This window comes from Procambarus clarkii, chromosome 28, assembly GCF_040958095.1.
Source record: "Procambarus clarkii isolate CNS0578487 chromosome 28, FALCON_Pclarkii_2.0, whole genome shotgun sequence".
Classification (NCBI taxonomy): Eukaryota; Metazoa; Arthropoda; class Malacostraca; order Decapoda; family Cambaridae; genus Procambarus; species Procambarus clarkii.
In genome coordinates, this window is record NC_091177.1 from 56,848 (window position 1) to 75,219 (window position 18,372).

Genomic DNA, 18,372 nt, shown 5'->3' on the forward strand with positions numbered 1-18,372 from the left:
GGTGGAGGCTGACTCCATACACAGTTTCAAATATAGATATGATAGAGCCCAGTAGGCTCAGGAATCTGTACACCAGTTGATTGACAGTTGAGAGGCGGGACCAAAGAGCCAAAGCTCAACCCCCGCAAGCAAAAATAGGTGAGTACAAATAGGTGAGCACACACACACACACACACACACACACACACACACACACACACACACACACACACACACACACACACACACACACACACAGTTTTTTATTTGTTATTAAAAAAATTAGGTACATCTGCATTTGTGCAGCAACCCCTAGACAGTATGAATGGGAGTACAGTGTGTCAACAAACTGGCTACACGATGCTAAAAATCCCCATCACACGGGATCATTAGTCATACAGAGGCGCGCGCGCGCAAATCTGTGAGACAAATACAGATTTCGACACGTAATAAAGATAATTGGGAAGGAGGAAGGAAGAAACACACCGCGAGCGTAGCTCTTACCCTGCAGCAACTCTTAATTAATTGCAGTTAGTTAATTCCGTGTGAGTGTACACAGCATATTTCCTCATTTCCACTCATTATTTGTTTACACTCATCCAAGTCCGTCTCTCACAGAGAGCAACACTCGATGAGGTGTGACGAGGTCAGTTGGCATGACTGACGAATGAGCAATGCTAATTTATAGTTTTGTGAGCAACCAATATACCAGCTGACTCGTTCTGTTTACGACTGGTTAAAAGTTGATTGACAGCTGTTGAGCTCTTAAGATGACGAGCAAGATGTACATGTTCTCAACATCAGTGAATTCCCACTTCAGTCGCACTGTTAGACAGAAATGTTAAAATCTTATCTCTAGACCCATGCGGGGTCCAAGAGCCACAGCTCGACCACCGCAGGCCCAACAAGATGAGTAACTTCAACGGCGTCAAACCCACGAACTCAGAGAAGCCGCCTGGTGTGGTTTCCCTGAGTACCCTAACAAAAAGTTATAAGTAGCACGGGCTATGGCGAGCCCGTCGTACTCACGTGGCATAGCGAGGAGTGGTGCGCTTATTTCATTATTTCATATCCCTTCCAAGTGCTATAAAGTCAAACTGGATTACTACTATCTCTCCAGTTACTGGCCCGCTTCTGTGCCAGGTAAGTCCACTACGGGCTCACTATAGCCCGTGCTACTTGGAGCGTTTTGTTCCGAGTAGCTTAATCTAAAACAACAACCAACTGTTTTCTTCTCCCTATCTTCACTTTCAAGGCGAAATCATTGACGTGATCGCAGGTGATGAGTTAACAATAACGTGAAGAAATGATGACCAAACCACAACTCATCAGATGGAGAAGCGACGTTTCAGTCCGGCCTAGACCATTATCAACACGACTTGATAGAATGGACCGAAACGTCGTCGATTCTCCATCTTCTGAGTAGTGGTTTGATCTCCATTGACATGTTTCGAGTATTTCTCATATGTTAATTACACGAAACGTATCCATCCTAGGTACACGCTCCCTTTTAACAGCATACAATAATAATATTTGGCAAAACACAGTCGTTGAAGTGAACAAATTGATATATTAACAGACAAACACTTGAACCTGTCGTAGGTAGCGATCTACATAGTCCTTTAAACCGAACACGATAACCAAATTCAACGGCCATTATAACAATCTAGAAATACATTTTGAAGCTTCTTCGTCGAATTTTAGTCTGGCTATTTATCCTAAATTTGATTGTGTTAAAGAATATGTGTGTGTGTGTGCGTGTGTGTGTGTGTGTGTAAGGCGTCGCATGAATCTATGTGGTTGCATTTATTTTGTTGCATTTAAAATTGGCCTTATGTGGTTACATTTAAAATTGGTAAATTGAAACTTGTATAATATTCGATCAACAGTTTAGACCCTATTGTCTTGTGTGTGATCCTGTGTCTTCACTGTCCTGTGTAGCAGTGTCCTGTGTCTTCACTGTCCTGTGTGGCAGTGTCCTGTGTCTTCACTGTCCTGTGTGGCAGTGTCCTGTGTCTTCACTGTCCGGTGTGGCAGTGTCCTGTGTCTTCACTGTCCTGTGTGGCAGTGTCTTGTGTCTTCACTGTCCTGTGTGGCAGTGTCCTGTGTCTTCACTGTCCTGTGTGGCAGTGTCCTGTGTCTTCACTGTCCTGTGTGGCAGTGTCCTGTGTCTTCACTGTCCTGTGTGGCAGTGTCCTGTGTCTTCACTGTAATGTGTGGCAGTAAACACGAGCAGCTCCTCACTGAAATAAGATCTAATTGAATTAGTCCAATTAGGTAAAATTTTATATTTTGTTAATAAAGATGTTAATATAAGCGTAGCCCGGAAATTATAATGTGATCCCCGCCACACGAGGATTGATTGATTGCTGCGACTAGTTTATTGTGCACCCCATACCCATCCTGAGAGCGGTAGCGCAAAAAAGCATGAGAGTCTTTGCTTCCTGACAAATACTTCTCGCTATGTGCCTATCCTTTATTTATAAATTGTTAAGCATTATTTCTCTCTCTCTTACCATCCCACTCCTCCTTTGCACTCACCGTTGCTTTTATTTTCCCCCACTAACCATTCCCTCCTCAACCACCGTCCCCACTCCCACACCCTCCCCACTCCCACTTACCATTCCCCCTTACCCCTCTCCCACCAACCCTTTCCTCTGGTGTGGGTGATAAATCAAGAACACGGCACAATACACCTCTGGGTCGCGTCTGTTGAAAAACCCCAAAGAAAACGGCTGGAATACAAAAAAAACAAAACAAAAAAACACAAAAAACTTTGACCCGTAGGTCTCCTTGTCCCTGAGGCCACTGTTCGCTGCTGCGTGTATTTATGCTGTCGAATTTGCCTCGCCCGCTCGATATACTGTATGTAAAAAAAAATTAATGTTTCTCGGTAAAAAGATTATACAAAAACCGTGAATGGCAATGTAATGTAGGCTTGGTGGTGACTGTTTAGGCTGAGGTGACGGTGTTGGGGAGGGGGGAGGGGGGAGGGGGGGGGGTAGATGATATGTTGGGAGGATTTCTATGTGAGTTGACCCCCCTATCTCTGTCACTCTGTCTCTGTCTCTGTCTCTGTCTGTCTCTCTCCCTCTCTGTCTGTCTGTCTGTCTCTCTCTCTCCCTCTCTCTCTGTCTCTGTCTGTCTCTCTCTCTCTCCCTCTCTGTCTCTGTCTGTCTCTCTCTCTCTCTCTCTCTCTCTCTCTCTCTCTCTCTCTCTCTCTCTCTCTCTCTCTCTCTCTCTCTCTCTCTCTCTCTCTCTCTCTCTCTCTCCCTCTTCCCTACCCAGACATGTATTTCATATATTCGTGTATTAAAATCCTCGTCAGATGCATGAATAAAAACGATGCTTCCCCCCCCCCCTCCCCCTCACACACCCTCCTCACCACCCTCATTCCCTTTCCTCCTTTTTATCATATTCGCGTTACTTCCTATTTGGTCGGCTGAATAATTTAACAAATGGTGTGTGACGTCAGAAAGGCGATGCATCAACGTCGCCACGACAAACAACGACAAAAAAACTTCCTTAGACGCAGAATGCATTAAATGTTTTTTTTTTCCCCAGTCCTCGTTTGAAATTTTATGTTCGAGGTGGGTAGTGCTCTTTGAAAATGCGTATGGGTGATTGAGGGGGTTGTGGAAAGGGTTGTTGGTGGTGGTGGTAGTTGATTGGTAGGTGGTTGATACCTGGTTGATGGGGTTCTGGGAGATCTTCTACTCCCCAAGCCCGGCCCGAGGCCAGGCTCGACTTGTGAGAGTTTGGTCCACCAGGCTATTGCTTGGAGCGGCCCGCAGGCCCACATACCCACCACAGCCCGGTTGGTCCGGCACTCCTTGGAGGAATAAATCTCCTAGTGGTGGTGGTAATTGACTGGTAGCTGGTAGGGGAATTATTGGTATTTGGCTGGTAGTTATGGTGTGGGTAATCAGATGCTGGTAGGTGGTGGTGGAGTACGATGGTGGTTATCTTGAGGTTATCTTGAGATGATTTCGGGGCTTTTTAGTGTCCCCGCGGCCCGGTCCTCGACCAGGCCTCCACCCCCAGGAAGCAGCCCGTGACAGCTGACTAACACCCAGGTACCTATTTTACTGCTAGGTAACAGGGATGGTGGTGGTGGTAATTGTTTTATAGGCAGTGGTGGTTGTACATTGTGTTGGTGTTGACCAGACCACACACTAGAAATTGAAGAGACGACGACGTTTCGGTCCGTCCTGGACCGAATTTCTAGTGTGTGATCTGGTCAACATACTTCAGCCACGTTATTGTGACTCATCGCCTGCACATTGTGTTGGTATTGTGGCTGGCCGTTGCTGGCGTGTAGGAGCGGTGGTTGTTGGTTATACATTCTGGTGATGGTGCTTGGCCCTGAAAGTGGAGTTGGTAGTGATGGTTGTAAATGTTGCAGTCGTGGCAAGTGATGGTGAAAGGTTCTTGTAGATGGTGGTAGTAGTTGATGGTGATGGCTGAAAGCGGTAGTATCGAAAGTAGTAGTAGTAGTAGTAGTAGTAGTAGTAGTAGTAGTAGCTGTGGTGGAGTTGTAAGTAGTTATGGATAGCGGAACAGCGGGGGGGGGGGGGGGGGAATTGCTCCTCCATCGAGGCCTCTTGCGACGGCTGCATCACCTCCTTCCCCCCTCCCCCCCCCCCTTCCTTTCAGGGGGTGACGGTCTCCACGACGTTTCATAAAAACATATACATAAATCCCCAGCAGGCCTATTGGCCCATATATCGCAGCTCCTATGAATAGTCACCCAAATTCATTATTTATATGTCAAACCAATGCTTACAAAAACTGTGTGTGTGTGTGTGTACTCACCTAGTTGTACTCACCTAGTTGTGTTTGCGGGGGTTGAGCTCTGGCTCTTTGGTCCCGCCTCTCAACCGTCAATCAACAGGTGTACAGATTCCTGAGCCTATTGGGCTCTATCATATCTACACTTGAAACTGTGTATGGAGTCAGCCTCCACCACATCACCCCCTAATGCATTCCATTTGTCAACCACTCTGACACTAAAAAAGTTCTTTCTAATATCTCTGTGGCTCATTTGGGCACTCAGTTTCCACCTGTGTCCCCTTGTGCGTGTTCCCCTTGTGTTAAATAGACTGTCTTTATCTACCATATCAATCCCCTTCAGAATCTTGAATGTGGTGATCATGTCCCCCCTAACTCTTCTGTCTTCCAGCGAAGTGAGGTTTAATTCCCGTAGTCTCTCCTCGTAGCTCATACCTCTCAGCTCGGGTACTAGTCTGGTGGCAAACCTTTGAACCTTTTCCAGTTTAGTCTTATCCTTGACTAGATATGGACTCCATGCTGGGGCTGCATACTCCAGGATTGGCCTGACATATGTGGTATACAAAGTTCTGAATGATTCTTTACACAAGTTTCTGAATGCCGTTCGTATGTTGGCCAGCCTGGCATATGCCGCTGATGTTATCCGCTTGATATGTGCTGCAGGAGACATGTCTGGCGTGATATCTACCCCCAAGTCTTTTTCCTTCTCTGACTCCTGAAGAATTTCCTCTCCCAGATGATACCTTGTATCTGGCCTCCTGCTCCCTACACCTATCTTCATTACATTACATTTGGTTGGGTTAAACTCTAACAACCATTTGTTCGACCATTCCTTCAGCTTGTCTAGGTCTTCTTGAAGCCTCAAACAGTCCTCTTCTGTTTTAATCCTTCTCATAATTTTAGCATCGTTAGATTTAGCATCATGTGTGTGTGTGTGTGTGTGTGTGTGTGTGTGTGTGTGTGTGTGTGTGTGTGTGTGTGTGTGTGTGTGTGCACCTAGTTGTACTCACAGTGGTGTTTGTTTGGGTACTCAGTTTCCACCTGTGTCCCCTTGTTCGTGTACCGCCAGTGTTGAATAGTTTATCCTTGTCTACCCTGTCAATTCTCCTGAGGATTTTGTAGGTAGTGATCATGTCTTCCCTCACTCTTCTGTCTTCCAGTGTCGTAAGGTGCATTCCCGCAGTCTTTCCTCGTAACTCATGCCTCTTAGTTCTGGGACCAGTCCAGTGGCATACCTCTGAACTTTTTCCAGTTTCGTCTTGTGCTTGACAAGGTACGTCTTGTGCCTTGTGTTTGACAAGGTTGTGTGTGTGTGTGTGTGTGTGTGTGTGTGTGTGTGTGTGTGTGTGTGTGTGTGTGTGTGTGTGTGTGTGTGTGTGTCTATATATATGAAGCTGTGACAAGAGGTCTTTCGTAGCTTGCGATAATAAGATCACCATCTGGCAGAACTATGTGACATACAGTAACACTTAATGTTGAAACTAGTGACGGTGGAGTCTTGAGTTTACTAAGATGGTATCCTGAAGATCCCGGGGAACACGGAGTAACAGTGTGTGTGACTCCAGGTACCTGCTACCGTCAGATCTAAAGGGTATAATGACCAGGACATTCAACAGTTTAAGGTTGGAGAAACCCCCAGTTCCTGCACATGCATTTTGCACATCGTGCAGTTTACATACGGTGCAGTTTACATACGGTGCAGTTTACATACGGTGCATTGTACATACGGTGCAGTGTACATACAGTGCAGTGTACATACGGTGCAGGGTATATACGGTGCAGGGTACATACGGTGCAGGGTACATACGATGCAGGGTACATACAGTGCAGGGTACATACGGTGCAGGGTACATACGGTGCAGGGTACATACGGTGCAGTTTACATACGGTGCAGTGTACACCTAGAACTGATGATTCATTTGTCACTTGCAGCCACATGCAGTGGCAGCACTGCAGAGGCCACGGCAGCTCTCAATACCCACATCAATATGCTGGGGCATATTGATGTGGGTATTTGGGGAGACACCGTGGGGGCCCAGGCCTCCCACGGTGTCTCGCTCGTCCGTGCTTTGCGAGTCGTTGATGCCTCAGACAGGAAACCCCCTCGAGAACTACGGCACTGGTGTCGGGATTCGAACCTTGTCCTGCAATATTAGAGTCGCCGGACTCCCGCCACTCACGTCAACACGCAGTCTAAAAGGCTTTGCCAAAATTAATGATAGAATTTTTTTAATTTTTTCATAAATTTTGCAAAATTGATGATGTAAATCAGAGGCATATTACCCTCCCAAGGGCCCATACATGATATTGGCCTCCTGGTCTCTTGTTCTGCATCATTCACTAAACATTTTTACTTCTATCATACATTTTTTTCCCACATCCTCATTATTTTCATCTATTCACATGTAATTATATTTATATTATTTCTCCTTCACTCCCCCCCCCCCATTTTACCCTATTACCCTATTTCTCCTTCTTTCTCCTCTTCATTCAATTCTTTCTCCTCGAAAACAACGCAAACAACGGAAGAACATTACATTCGCAACGGAAAAGAGGAAAAAAAAAAGGAATCCTCATCGTAGTATCAGCTGGTTGTAAACCTCTTTGCGTCTGAGAGTATGAGGACACACCCATGTAGAGATGTCGGAGGGCGCGGAGGACAGGCAGGGAGCCTTCACAGCTTTTTTCCCTGTCCAAGTTTCATCAGTTTACAAGTCTAATATTATCACAGCATCTCAAGCATCCTTCTCCTCATGCTGCTTCATCTCTACTTCCTTCACAGCATCTCAAGCATCCTTCTCCTCATGCTGCTTCATCTCTACTTCCTTCACAGCATCTCAAGCATCCTTCTCCTCATGCTGCTTCATCTCTACTTCCTTCACAGCATCTCAAGCATCCTTCTCCTCATGCTGCTTCATCTCTACTTCCTTCACAGCATCTCAAGCATCCTTCTCCTCATGCTGCTTCATCTCTACTTCCTTCACAGCATCTCAAGCATCCTCCTCCTCATGCTGCTTCATCTCTACTTCCTTCACAGCATCTCAAGCATCCTCCTCCTCATGCTGCTTCATCTCTACTTCCTTCACAGCATCTCAAGCATCCTCCTCCTCATGCTGCTTCATCTCTACTTCCTTCACAGCATCTCAAGCATCCTTCTCCTCATGCTGCTTCATCTCTACTTCCTTCACAGCATCTCAAGCATCCTTCTCCTCATGCTGCTTCATCTCTACTTCCTCTCAGGTCTTTCATCTCGTCCGCATCTTTCTGCTAGTCTTTGCTCCTTCGCCTCTCCTGTTATACTTGTTATTCTTTCTGTTTCTTATATACCTTCGTCTTTAATCTTCTTCCTGATTGTCAGTGCTGTCACCACCATCACACATCACTATACTTTCCCCTCTTCGCCACGGATACACCACATCACACTTCCCCTCATCACTACTGCACCATACTTGGCCTCCTTCCCCTGTCACTCTTCCTCACACTTCATCATGAATAAATGAATCGATTCCTGAACTTCGGTTAGATCCCGCAGAGGTTCTGGAGGAGGAGGTGGAGGGAGAGTATGCAAGGTAAGGAATTAATAAGAGGAACGAAAAGAGAGGAGGAGGAGGAGGGAAAGTACAGCGAAGCAAGAATCTACATTTTCTTTTCTTTAATCCTCCCACTGTCTCTTCTACCTTCCTACCCCCTGTTTTCCCCCTCTCTCCTATCCCACCAGCCTTTACCCTCACGTCATCTCCTTTCCACACCTTTAACCCTTGCTTTACCCTTGCACTCCTCTCCCATTCCACTCCTTCCTTTCCCCTTTCTTCCGACTCATCTATCTGGTTCCCCCTCACAACTCTCACTTCCTCTCCTGAACACCCCCCCCCCCAATCATCTCCCCCCAATCATTTCCCCCCAATCATCCCCCTCATCCCTTCTAAGCATCCCCCCTCCCCTCCTTGTCCACGTGACAGCGCTCTAAAATTAATTTGTTTAATCTTCTTTGCTACTTTTTCTAAGTACATATTTCTTTACAGAAGCAGTAAGGAACAAATAATAATAATAATAATAATAATATAATCGTATTATTGTTTTTTTAACCCGTTAATGTAATAGTTTTTTATTATTTCATATTTCCATGTTATGCTTCGCTTCTCTTCCCTCAGCTTCCTTTTCTTCATTCCTTCCTGCTCTCACCTCTTTATCCTTCTCTCTGCTGTTCCCCATTCGTTCTACCCTACTCTTTACTGTTTCAAACTTTCTCTGTCTCCCCTCTTTCATTTCCTTACATTCTCGCCATTCATCACTATTTTCTGTCTCCACTTCCTCAAATCTTTGCATCTATAGCTGCCTCACTACCTCCCATCCCACCCCTTCCCACATTCTCCCCCCCCCCCCTCCCTCCCCCTCTCTCACTCTCCCTCCTTTTCCTCTCCCATCACTCTCCGCCCAGCTGCCTCTTACATATCATATTCCCTTTGACGCACTCCGAAGAGGACACTTTAATAAAACTGTTCCTTACATATATGAAGCAAAATTGACGGTCTGTATATTATTGCTGGAAAAACTGACACACACAAGAGGAACTTGGTGCTGAAGAGACGCGATGCTTATCCTGAGCGATGCTCTCGCGAGATCGACTCGGGGGGGATGCACACGGGAGGAAAAAATATATCGTATGCTTAGCAAATTGACCTGGGAGATGACCCGAGGCCTTGGGAGTGGCAGGGGGTGACCTTTGGGAAGGTGCTCTAGGAAAGTACCCCAGGATAGCGCCCTTGGAAGGTATTTGGGCATCTTAGGTATAACACAATTCCGGGATGGACGCCCGCGGCACTTGACACAACTCTAGGATATCCAACTTTAGAATACCCCGCTCTAGGACTCTCACTTCTAGGACTACAGAGGCTGTAGGACTCCCTAGACCGGTCACATTATCTTGGGCTGATTTAGTCGTGGTTGGGAATGGGTCTGGGGGGCTGGTGGTGATAAATCAGAGGACGAGAGATGGAACTTAAGTGGCCTCGTGTGTCGGGGGACCTGACGCCGCCTCCCTGCCTTCTTCCTGCCTTCTTCCTGCCCTCCCTCTTCTTGCCCTCCCTCTTCCTGCCCTCCCTCTTGCCTTCCCTCTTGCCTTCCCTCCTGCATTCCCTCCTGCATTCCCTTCTGCATTCCCTCCTGCATTCCCTCCTGCATTCCCTCCTGCATTCCCTCCTGCATTCCCTCTTGCCTTCGCTCGTGCTTTCCCTCTCCCGTTTCGATCTCAAATTCTCATCATTTGTCATTATTTTCTTGCACTGCTTCCTTCCTTTACTATGCAGTTTCTCACCTCTCCCCATCCCACCCCTCCCTCCCTCCCTCCCTCTCTCTCTCTCTCTCTCTCTCTCTCTCTCTCTCTCTCTCTCTCTCTCTCTCTCTCTCTCTCTCTCTCTCTCTCTCTCTCTCTCTCTCTCTCTCCTCACATATCAACGTCTCGTCTCTTCTCTCAATCTCCCTTCTCACTCTTCCCCACCCCCCATTTCCATCTTCCACCTTCTTGCCACTCCCTCTCCCCCCGACCCCCTCCTGCAGCATCAAGAGATGCATCACGGCTGTGCTTGCTGGATTACTCCCTAAATTATCCCCCCTCTGTCACTAATTCTCGGCCCGTTATTAATCACCGAGCGGTAATTATTATAATCCTAAATATTATTATTGTTGTTAGCCCCCGTCGAAAAAAGGATTCCTCTACTAATGTCACTGCCAACGTCCCCTTATGTACGGAGTCTGCGACCCTGACTCTCTCTTTTTAATCTGTTTTGGCATCTTTGTGTGTGTGTGTGTGTGTGTGTGTGTGTGTGTGTGTGTGTGTGTGTGGGTGTGTGTGTGTGTGTGTGTATTTGTACTCGCCTATTTGTGCCTGCAGGCTCGAGCATTGATTCTTGGATCCCGCCTTTCGAGCCATCGGTTGTTTACAGCAATGACTCCGGTCCTATTTCCCTATCATATCTAGATTTAAAATTATGAATAGAATTTGCTTCCACAACCTGCTCCTTAAGTCTGCGTGGTGTAGTGGTAAGACACTCGCCTCGCGTTCCGCGAGCGCTTTGTCATGGGTTAGAATCCTGGCCGGGGAGGATTTACTGGGCGCAAATCCTTAACTGTAGCCTCTGTTTAACTCAACAGTAAAATGTGTACTTGGATGTAACAACGATTCTTCGCGGCGGGGATCGTATTCCAGGGACCTGCCCGAAACGCTACGCGTACTAGTGGCTGTACAAGAATGTTACAACGCTTGCATATATCTAAAAAAAAAAAAAAAAAAAAAAAAGAGTGCATTCCCTTTTTCCACTACTCTCACGCTAAAAGAAAACTTCCGAACATCTCTGTGACTCATCCGAGTTTCCACCTTCCACCCATGTCCCCTCGTTCTGTTACTATTCCGCGTGAACATTCCTTTTGTTTCCATTCTGTCAATTCCTCCTGAGTATTTTATACGTTCCTATCATATCCTCCCTCTCCTTTCTATTTTCTAGTGTCGTAAGGTTCAGTTCCTTCAGGCGCTCTTCATATCCCATCCCTCGTAACGCTGGGACGAGTCTTGTTGCAAACTTCTGAACCTTTTCCAGTTTCCTTATGTGTTTCTTCAGGTGGGGACTCCATGATTGGGTGGCATACTCTAAGACTGGCCTCACGTAGGCAGTGTAAAGCGCCCTAAAAAGCCTCCTCACTTAGGTTTCTGAATGATGTTCTAACTTTTGCCAGTGTAGAGTACGCTGCTGTCGATATCCTATTTATATGTGGCTCAGGAGTTAGATTAGGTGTTACCTCCACGCCCAGGTCTCTTTCTCGAGTCGTCATAGGTAAGCAGTTCCCCTTCATTGTGTACTGTCCCTTTGGTCTCTTATCACCTAATCCCATTTCCATAACATTACATGTGCTCGTGTTGAACTCCAGTAACCATTTCTCTGACCATCTCTGCAACCTGTTCAAGTCTTTTTGGAGGATCCTGCAGTCCTCATCTGCCACAACTCTTCTCATCAATTTTGCGTCATCTGCGAACATCGACATGTAGGACTCTACTCCTGAAAGCATGTCGTTAACATATATTAGAAATAGAATTGGTCCCAGCACCGATTCTTGAGGTACTCCACTCGTTACTGTTCGCCAGTCCGACTTCTCGCCCCTTACCGTAATTCTCTGGCTCCTTCCTGTTAGGTAGTTCCTTACCCATGCTAGGGCCTTTCCGCTCTTTTTTTTTTTTTTTTTTGTGTGTGAGAGAGAGAGAGAGAGAGAGAGAGAGAGAGAGAGAGAGAGAGAGAGAGAGAGAGAGAGAGATTTTTTCGGCATTTGTTTAATCTGCTCTTCTGTTTTAGCTCTTTTATATCTGTTTTAGTTCTGTTTCGGCCTGCCGTTTCATTTTGTTTCTGTCCTTTCGTTGTTAGTTGTTAGACAAAGCATAATTGGGCTCTTTATTATGATTAATTATTTTCTGGGTTGTTAATTTGACACCTTCACTAAATTATACACAAGAGTGTATAAGATTAAACACAAGTAAATTATACTTCTTGCCGCTTTATTTTTTTTTTGGGGGGGGGGAGGTGGACGTAACTTATATTTTGACCCCCCTTGGGGTCTTTTTTTTTCTGTGTCTCGAGGTTCGTAGTTCTTTCTCTTCCTTTCTACTACTTTTGCCCGCCTTTCCTTCATCCCTCCATTACTGTTTTGCTTCTTCCTTCTTCTAATCCCTCCCTTCCCTCTCATCTCCCTCTCTTTCTCATATCAACCCTCCATCTTACCCTCCCCCCTCACCTCTTCTAACTTCTCTACGCCCTCCTCCCTGTTTAACAGGATTAAGAAAACTACCCAGCAAGCCAAGTCAAATATATTTCACGACAAAGAAACCCTGGACCCTTAAAGGCGGACTTCTCCCTGTGAGACCCCATGACTCTCGACCTTACTTGACCGTGGGGGTGAGCACCGTCTTGCCCGGGGTAAATCACTTGCACTTACAGACAAGGAAGACGCACTTATAACCAAATCACAGAGCACTTTGTATGATTACAATTCTTACCCTTTTTTTTGGGGGGGGAGGGGGAGAGGGGGAGGGAGAGGGGGGGAGGGGGGTTGTCGACGTTTGCCTGCTTACAGTCCCTCTCCCCTTGCCCTTCCTCCCTCCCACCTCTTGCCCTCCCTCACCCTACCTCTTGCCCTCCCCTCACCCTACCTCTTGCCCTCCCTCACCCTACCTCTAGCCCTCCCTCACTCTACTTCTTGCCCTCCCCTCACCCTACCTCTGGCCCTCCCTCACCCTACCTCTGGCCCTCCCTCACCCTACCTCTGGCCCTCCCCTCACCCTACCTCTGGCCCTCCCTCACCCTATCTCTTGCCTCTCCCTCACCCTACCTCTTGCCCTCCCTCTACCCACCCCTTCCCCTCCACACACGCAAACGCAAGCAAGTGAGCACACCAACAACACCCTCAACAACAACAACAACAGTCCCCAAAGTATCAACAGACTACAGCAACAGACGCAACAGACACAGCATCAAAAACCCTTGAAAATCCTAAACGGGAGTTTAAACCCCCGCATTTACGACAACAATACACAACCCAAATAATTTAATAAGTGAAGAATCCCACCACCTCTTGCTATGCGTTTTGATGAATCCCAGACATCTGAGCATCAAGTCTGAACAATACGAGAGATCAGGGAGGTCTCACAAGCCCGCACGGCGTCGGATCCAACACCCTGGAGGGGACCAGGATCCTCCTTTAGGTATTTATTATTAAAGTGTGAATCTTACTGTAATCAGCATGGGGGGAGGCGGGTGTTTCTGCTCTTGTCTCGCGGTGTTAGTAACATTGAATGGGGCTATAGCGAAGGCATTTTTTAGCGGGAAGGAGGGGAGGTTGATGGAGAAGAAGGAAGAGGCGGTGGAGGAGGGAGGAGAAGGAAGAGGAGGAGGAAGAGGGAAGGGGAAGAGCAGTAGGGTAAAAGGGAGAAGGCAGTGACATGTGTTTACTAGTATAATTGTATTTAACTGTGTCTACCCGCCGGAATGAATGCTGTCTAAGCTCTTGGACCCGCCTTTTCAGCTGTCCGTCGAATAATGTAATGGGCCACGATAAACTTTAATGTTTTAAAGTGTAATTTTAAATCTGTGTATTGTATTGGTCTTGACTTTTTCAGTTACCTAGCAGTAATTACTTAGTAAAGTGTACCTGATCAAGCTTCAGCTCCTCGGGTTCATGCAATTATCATGGAATGATTTTGCAGTTTAAGCTTCAAAAATGGCAGATATTAGGAGGACTGTAAACGTTAATATATCACAGAGGCTGTTGTATACCTTCTCGCCTTTCACTTGACGTAATTACGTATTATATTAACTCTACCACTGTTTCTTCACACGGCTTGATACGGTATACATTTCGGTCCGTCTTATTAAAGACGGACTGAAAATTCGTTTCGAAAAGTTGTTTCGAAAAGTAAAGTCATTTTCTTTATTTTCAAATGTGCGGGGTGTGTAATTTTCAGCCACCTTGTAGTGACTTAGTGTCTGCTGATGTTCGGAGGTCTATATTCAAGAGCAGGAAGATCGCCAACTTGCTCGTTCCGGCACCACATGGAACGTCTTGAAAGAGACGAATGTTGTCCATGCCACTTGTGGCCTGACAGACCCGACGGTCTCAATATATAGGCATGACGATACCATATCTTTCCAATCGCCTGATAATGCACAAATCAACTAGACTTCATTGTAGATCACATGATTTATACACATAATCAGACTATCACGGGCGCCTGACAGCTGGGTGGACAGCGCTTCGGATTCGTAGTCCTGAGGTTCCGGGTTCGATCCCCCGGTGGAGGTGGAAACAAATGGGGAGAGTTTATTTCACCCTGATGTCTCTGTTCACCTAGCTGTACATAGGTACCTGGTAGTTAAACAGCTGCTACGGGCTGCTTACTGGGGGGTGTGTAACAAAAAGAACGCCTGGTCGAGGACCGGGCCTCGGGGACGCTAAGCCCCGAAATCATCTCAAGATAACCTCAAGATCACCTGAGAGATGCTGACCAGTAACTGAAACAACTGACAGAGACAGCAGCATTAGGAACTAGACATAGCAGAAGCACTTGACACAAAATGTGGGAAGCTTCGTTACTGCTTGTGGCTGGCCAGCTGGCCTTGGGATGTGTGGAAGGGATCGATCTTGCTCACCTCGATTGATTGTGTAAGGCTAAGAGAGGTGGTTGCTCTGGCTTGTTTGGAACTTGTAGTTGCTGTTTCCGTCGGGAGGCTGATGCTGCAAGCCTGGCCACCAGTTGGAGATAGTACAGTGCGTGCAAGAGGTTGACGACTGTTGTGTGTGTGTGTGTGTGTGTGTGTGTGTGTGTGTGTGTACTCACCTAATTGTGCTTGCGGGGGTTGAGCTCTGGCTCTTTGGTCCCGCCTCTCAACCGTCAATCAACTGGTGTGTGTGTGTGGGTGTGTGTGTGTGCGCGTGTGTGTACTCGCCTAATTGTGCTTGCGAGGGTTGAGTTCTGGCTCTTTGGTCCCGCCTCTCAACCGTCAATCAACAGGTGTACAGATTGCTGAGCCTGTTGGGCTCTATCATATCTACACTTGAAACTGTGTATGAAGTCAGCCTCCACCACATCACTTCCTAATGCATTCCATTTGTCAACCACTCTGACAGTGTGCGTGTGTGTGTGTGTGTGTGTGTGTGTGTGTGTGTGTGTGTGTGTGTGTGTGTGTGTGTGTGTGTGAGTGAGTGAGTGTACATACTGTACAAATATATATATATAATGTAAAACACGATATTTATATACAGATTTTGCAATAGCATACACCATTCCTTTTTAATCTACCCAGAAATTTCAGACCCAAAAATCTGAAGTCACTTACCATGGAAGGTAAATTTCCAGAATATACTCAGTGTTGCCAACATAGTGATGCTCAGTGCTGACCCTTCAGCTCCTCCCCCCCCCCCCCCCCGCCCGCTTCCCCGAACATCACAACAACTTTCCCCCCTCAAGCCTCTCTCCTAGAACCCCCCCCCCCTCCCCTTCCCCTCCTGCTTCCTCCCTCACCCCCTACAACCCCTCTCTGCCTTCCCATCCCTCGGGCCAACATCTTATAATATTCTCTTTGTGTCGACATTTCAATATCTCAATTCAATCTCGTCTGACCTCGCTACATCGTACCTTGATAATGGCTTGTATGGCGTAGAGTGGATTAGACATACATTTATTTAGTTTTTTTTTTTTATTCATGTAGGACTTCGTCGGCATCTGGCTGGATGGAGAGTTGAGTGTGTGTGTGTGTGTGTGTGTGTGTGTGTGTGTGTTTGGGTATTAAGACAACATAATATCGAGCAACAGGGCCAGCATTCTTTCGTCTTATTCACTGGTCTTGCCCTATTCCCATGCCTCACCTACATTACCAGGCGCCTCTCATTTACCCTGAAATTATTTATACATATTCCACAATTTCCTCTACTCGCCAACAGGATGATTTTCCTTCTCTTCTCCTTCCTCTTCTGCCTTATTTCTCCCTTCTCAGTTCTTTCACTAACACTTACAAGACTCCTTTCCTAGCTAGAGGTCCCTTCTTCTCTTCAGCCCTCTTTTCCTGCATGATGCTTTCTCTTTCTCTTTCTCCCATACTACGTCACTTCACTTCCGAGCAAGAGAAGCCTTCTTCCCTGTCCCTTTCCTTCCATCCTCCTCCTCCTCCTCCTGGGGGTGTCTCCGCCTTCCTCTTCCCTCCTCTACATCAAGATGAATCTGGAGCAGTAATTGCACCTTCCAACGTGTCTGTCTTCAAACCAATCTGCGTCATTTAATATGCTCTCTCTCTCTCTCTCTCTCTCTCTCTCTCTCTCTCTCTCTCTCTCTCTCTCTCTCTCTCTCTCTCTCTCTCTCTCTCCTGATACCAAGGAGGGTCAAAATAGCCAAAGCTACTCTATCCTTTTGAGATGTATTTTATTGTCTCAATAAACATTATTTGAACCCTATTTCAATGACACTTACGATGAGGTGACGTCCTACCAATTCCTTCGAAGTTCACAAAGTGTTGGGAAGCCTCCAGTGAAGCTTCCTTGAGAAAAGTGACACAGTTTCAGCCATATAACAATAGTTTTAGCATTTCTAACAAAAAAATCCGCGTTACAAACAGCTTTTGTGTGTGTTTCTTCGGCTTCTCGGAGACCCAACATTGGCCACCATTTGTTTGGGCGCCGAGGACACATACTGAGGACCTGAGATGTGACTGGCGAGTATACTGGCGTCTTGAAATACGTGTTTGTGAAGAGTGAAATGTAACGTTTAGTGATGAGAGGGACGTTACGCAGTTTGTGCTGGCTATAGTGCAGCAGCAGAAATAGGACCTCCAGCAGCAGCAGCAGCAGCAGAAATAGGACCTCTAGCAGCAGCAGCAACAGCAGCAGCAGCAGCAGCAGCGGGGGCCTGTCACAGTGGCGGGCAATAATTGAGGTAATCATCGCTGCGTGAACACTGGCCAGGTAGAGGACACTACAAGGGACAGGTCCGGGGTGCCCAACGTCCTCCGCCACCCCCACCACCCTTCAACCCTTTCCTACCCTCCCTCCATCGCCCCCATCCACCACCATCGCTCCCATCCACCTCCATTACCCACATCCACCACCCCCCTCCCACACAACTCCATCTCCTATCTTCATGTTTTCTAATACACATTTCCATATTGTCTAAACTATCTCAACTAACGGAACCATAAACGCATCCATTACTTTATCATAAACAACTATTGCAAATCTCAGAGGTAATCACTACCAATCATTGAAGGGTTCCGGGCCTGTGATTCGGCAATCGTCCAGCCGCCTCGGAGTCTCCACACCCCGGAATTAAAACCCTTAATTTAACGAATTTTTCTGTTGTGTTTGAGCAGCGGCATTGTGTTGTGTGCGAGGAGCAGCCTCCAGGTGCTGCTCTGGCCTCCTCCCACCCGGCCACGCCCACTACCTGCGACGTCACCGCCCAAACTGACGCTCTCATTGGTCACTCGTTTGATGACGTGGGCTCCACTTTGAAATCGCGAGATTATTGCTCAGTGATCTAGGTGGATCAGTGGGCTAGGTGGATCAGTGGGCTAGGTGGATCAGTGGGCTAGGTGGATCAGTGGGCTAGGTGGATCAGTGGGCTAGGTGGATCAGTGGGCTATGTGGGTCTGTTATCTTGGTGGATCTAATGGGTTAGATGACCAAGTGAACTAGATAATACTGAGCGTTAGACAATCAGTTGATTTTTGGGACTGAATGATCTAGGACCTAGACTATAATCCCCCCTAATGACCATTTGACCTGCTGATTTACTAAGACTTTGAACTACCTATACCTAAGTAGTTCAAGGTTCTAGATAATTAACTAGTCAAAGCCACCCACATCTATTTGATTTAAATGGCTCAGGTATCCAAATATCTTAGAGGCTGACATATCTAGCTGACCCAGTTATGCAGGTAACAAAGATGTCTTAGCGGCCTATGTATCTAGGTGGTCCAGATATCTAGCTGACTTGGATATCTTGATATCCCATGCATCTTTGTGGCCTGCCTATCTAGTTATGCCAGACATCTCGGTGGCTTATGTATATAGGTG

General features: G+C 46.8%; 1 protein-coding gene across 1 annotated transcript; it reads left to right on the top strand.

Moving 5' to 3' along the window:
• Positions 1 to 7,410: 7,410 nt before the first annotated feature.
• Positions 7,411 to 17,837, top strand: LOC138369316 (uncharacterized). Its single transcript, XM_069332542.1, has 3 exons — positions 7,411 to 8,010; positions 17,108 to 17,233; positions 17,667 to 17,837. Exons 1-3 carry the CDS (start codon positions 7,411 to 7,413, stop codon positions 17,835 to 17,837), a joined length of 897 nt encoding a protein of 298 aa, XP_069188643.1.
• Positions 17,838 to 18,372: the final 535 nt, after the last annotated feature.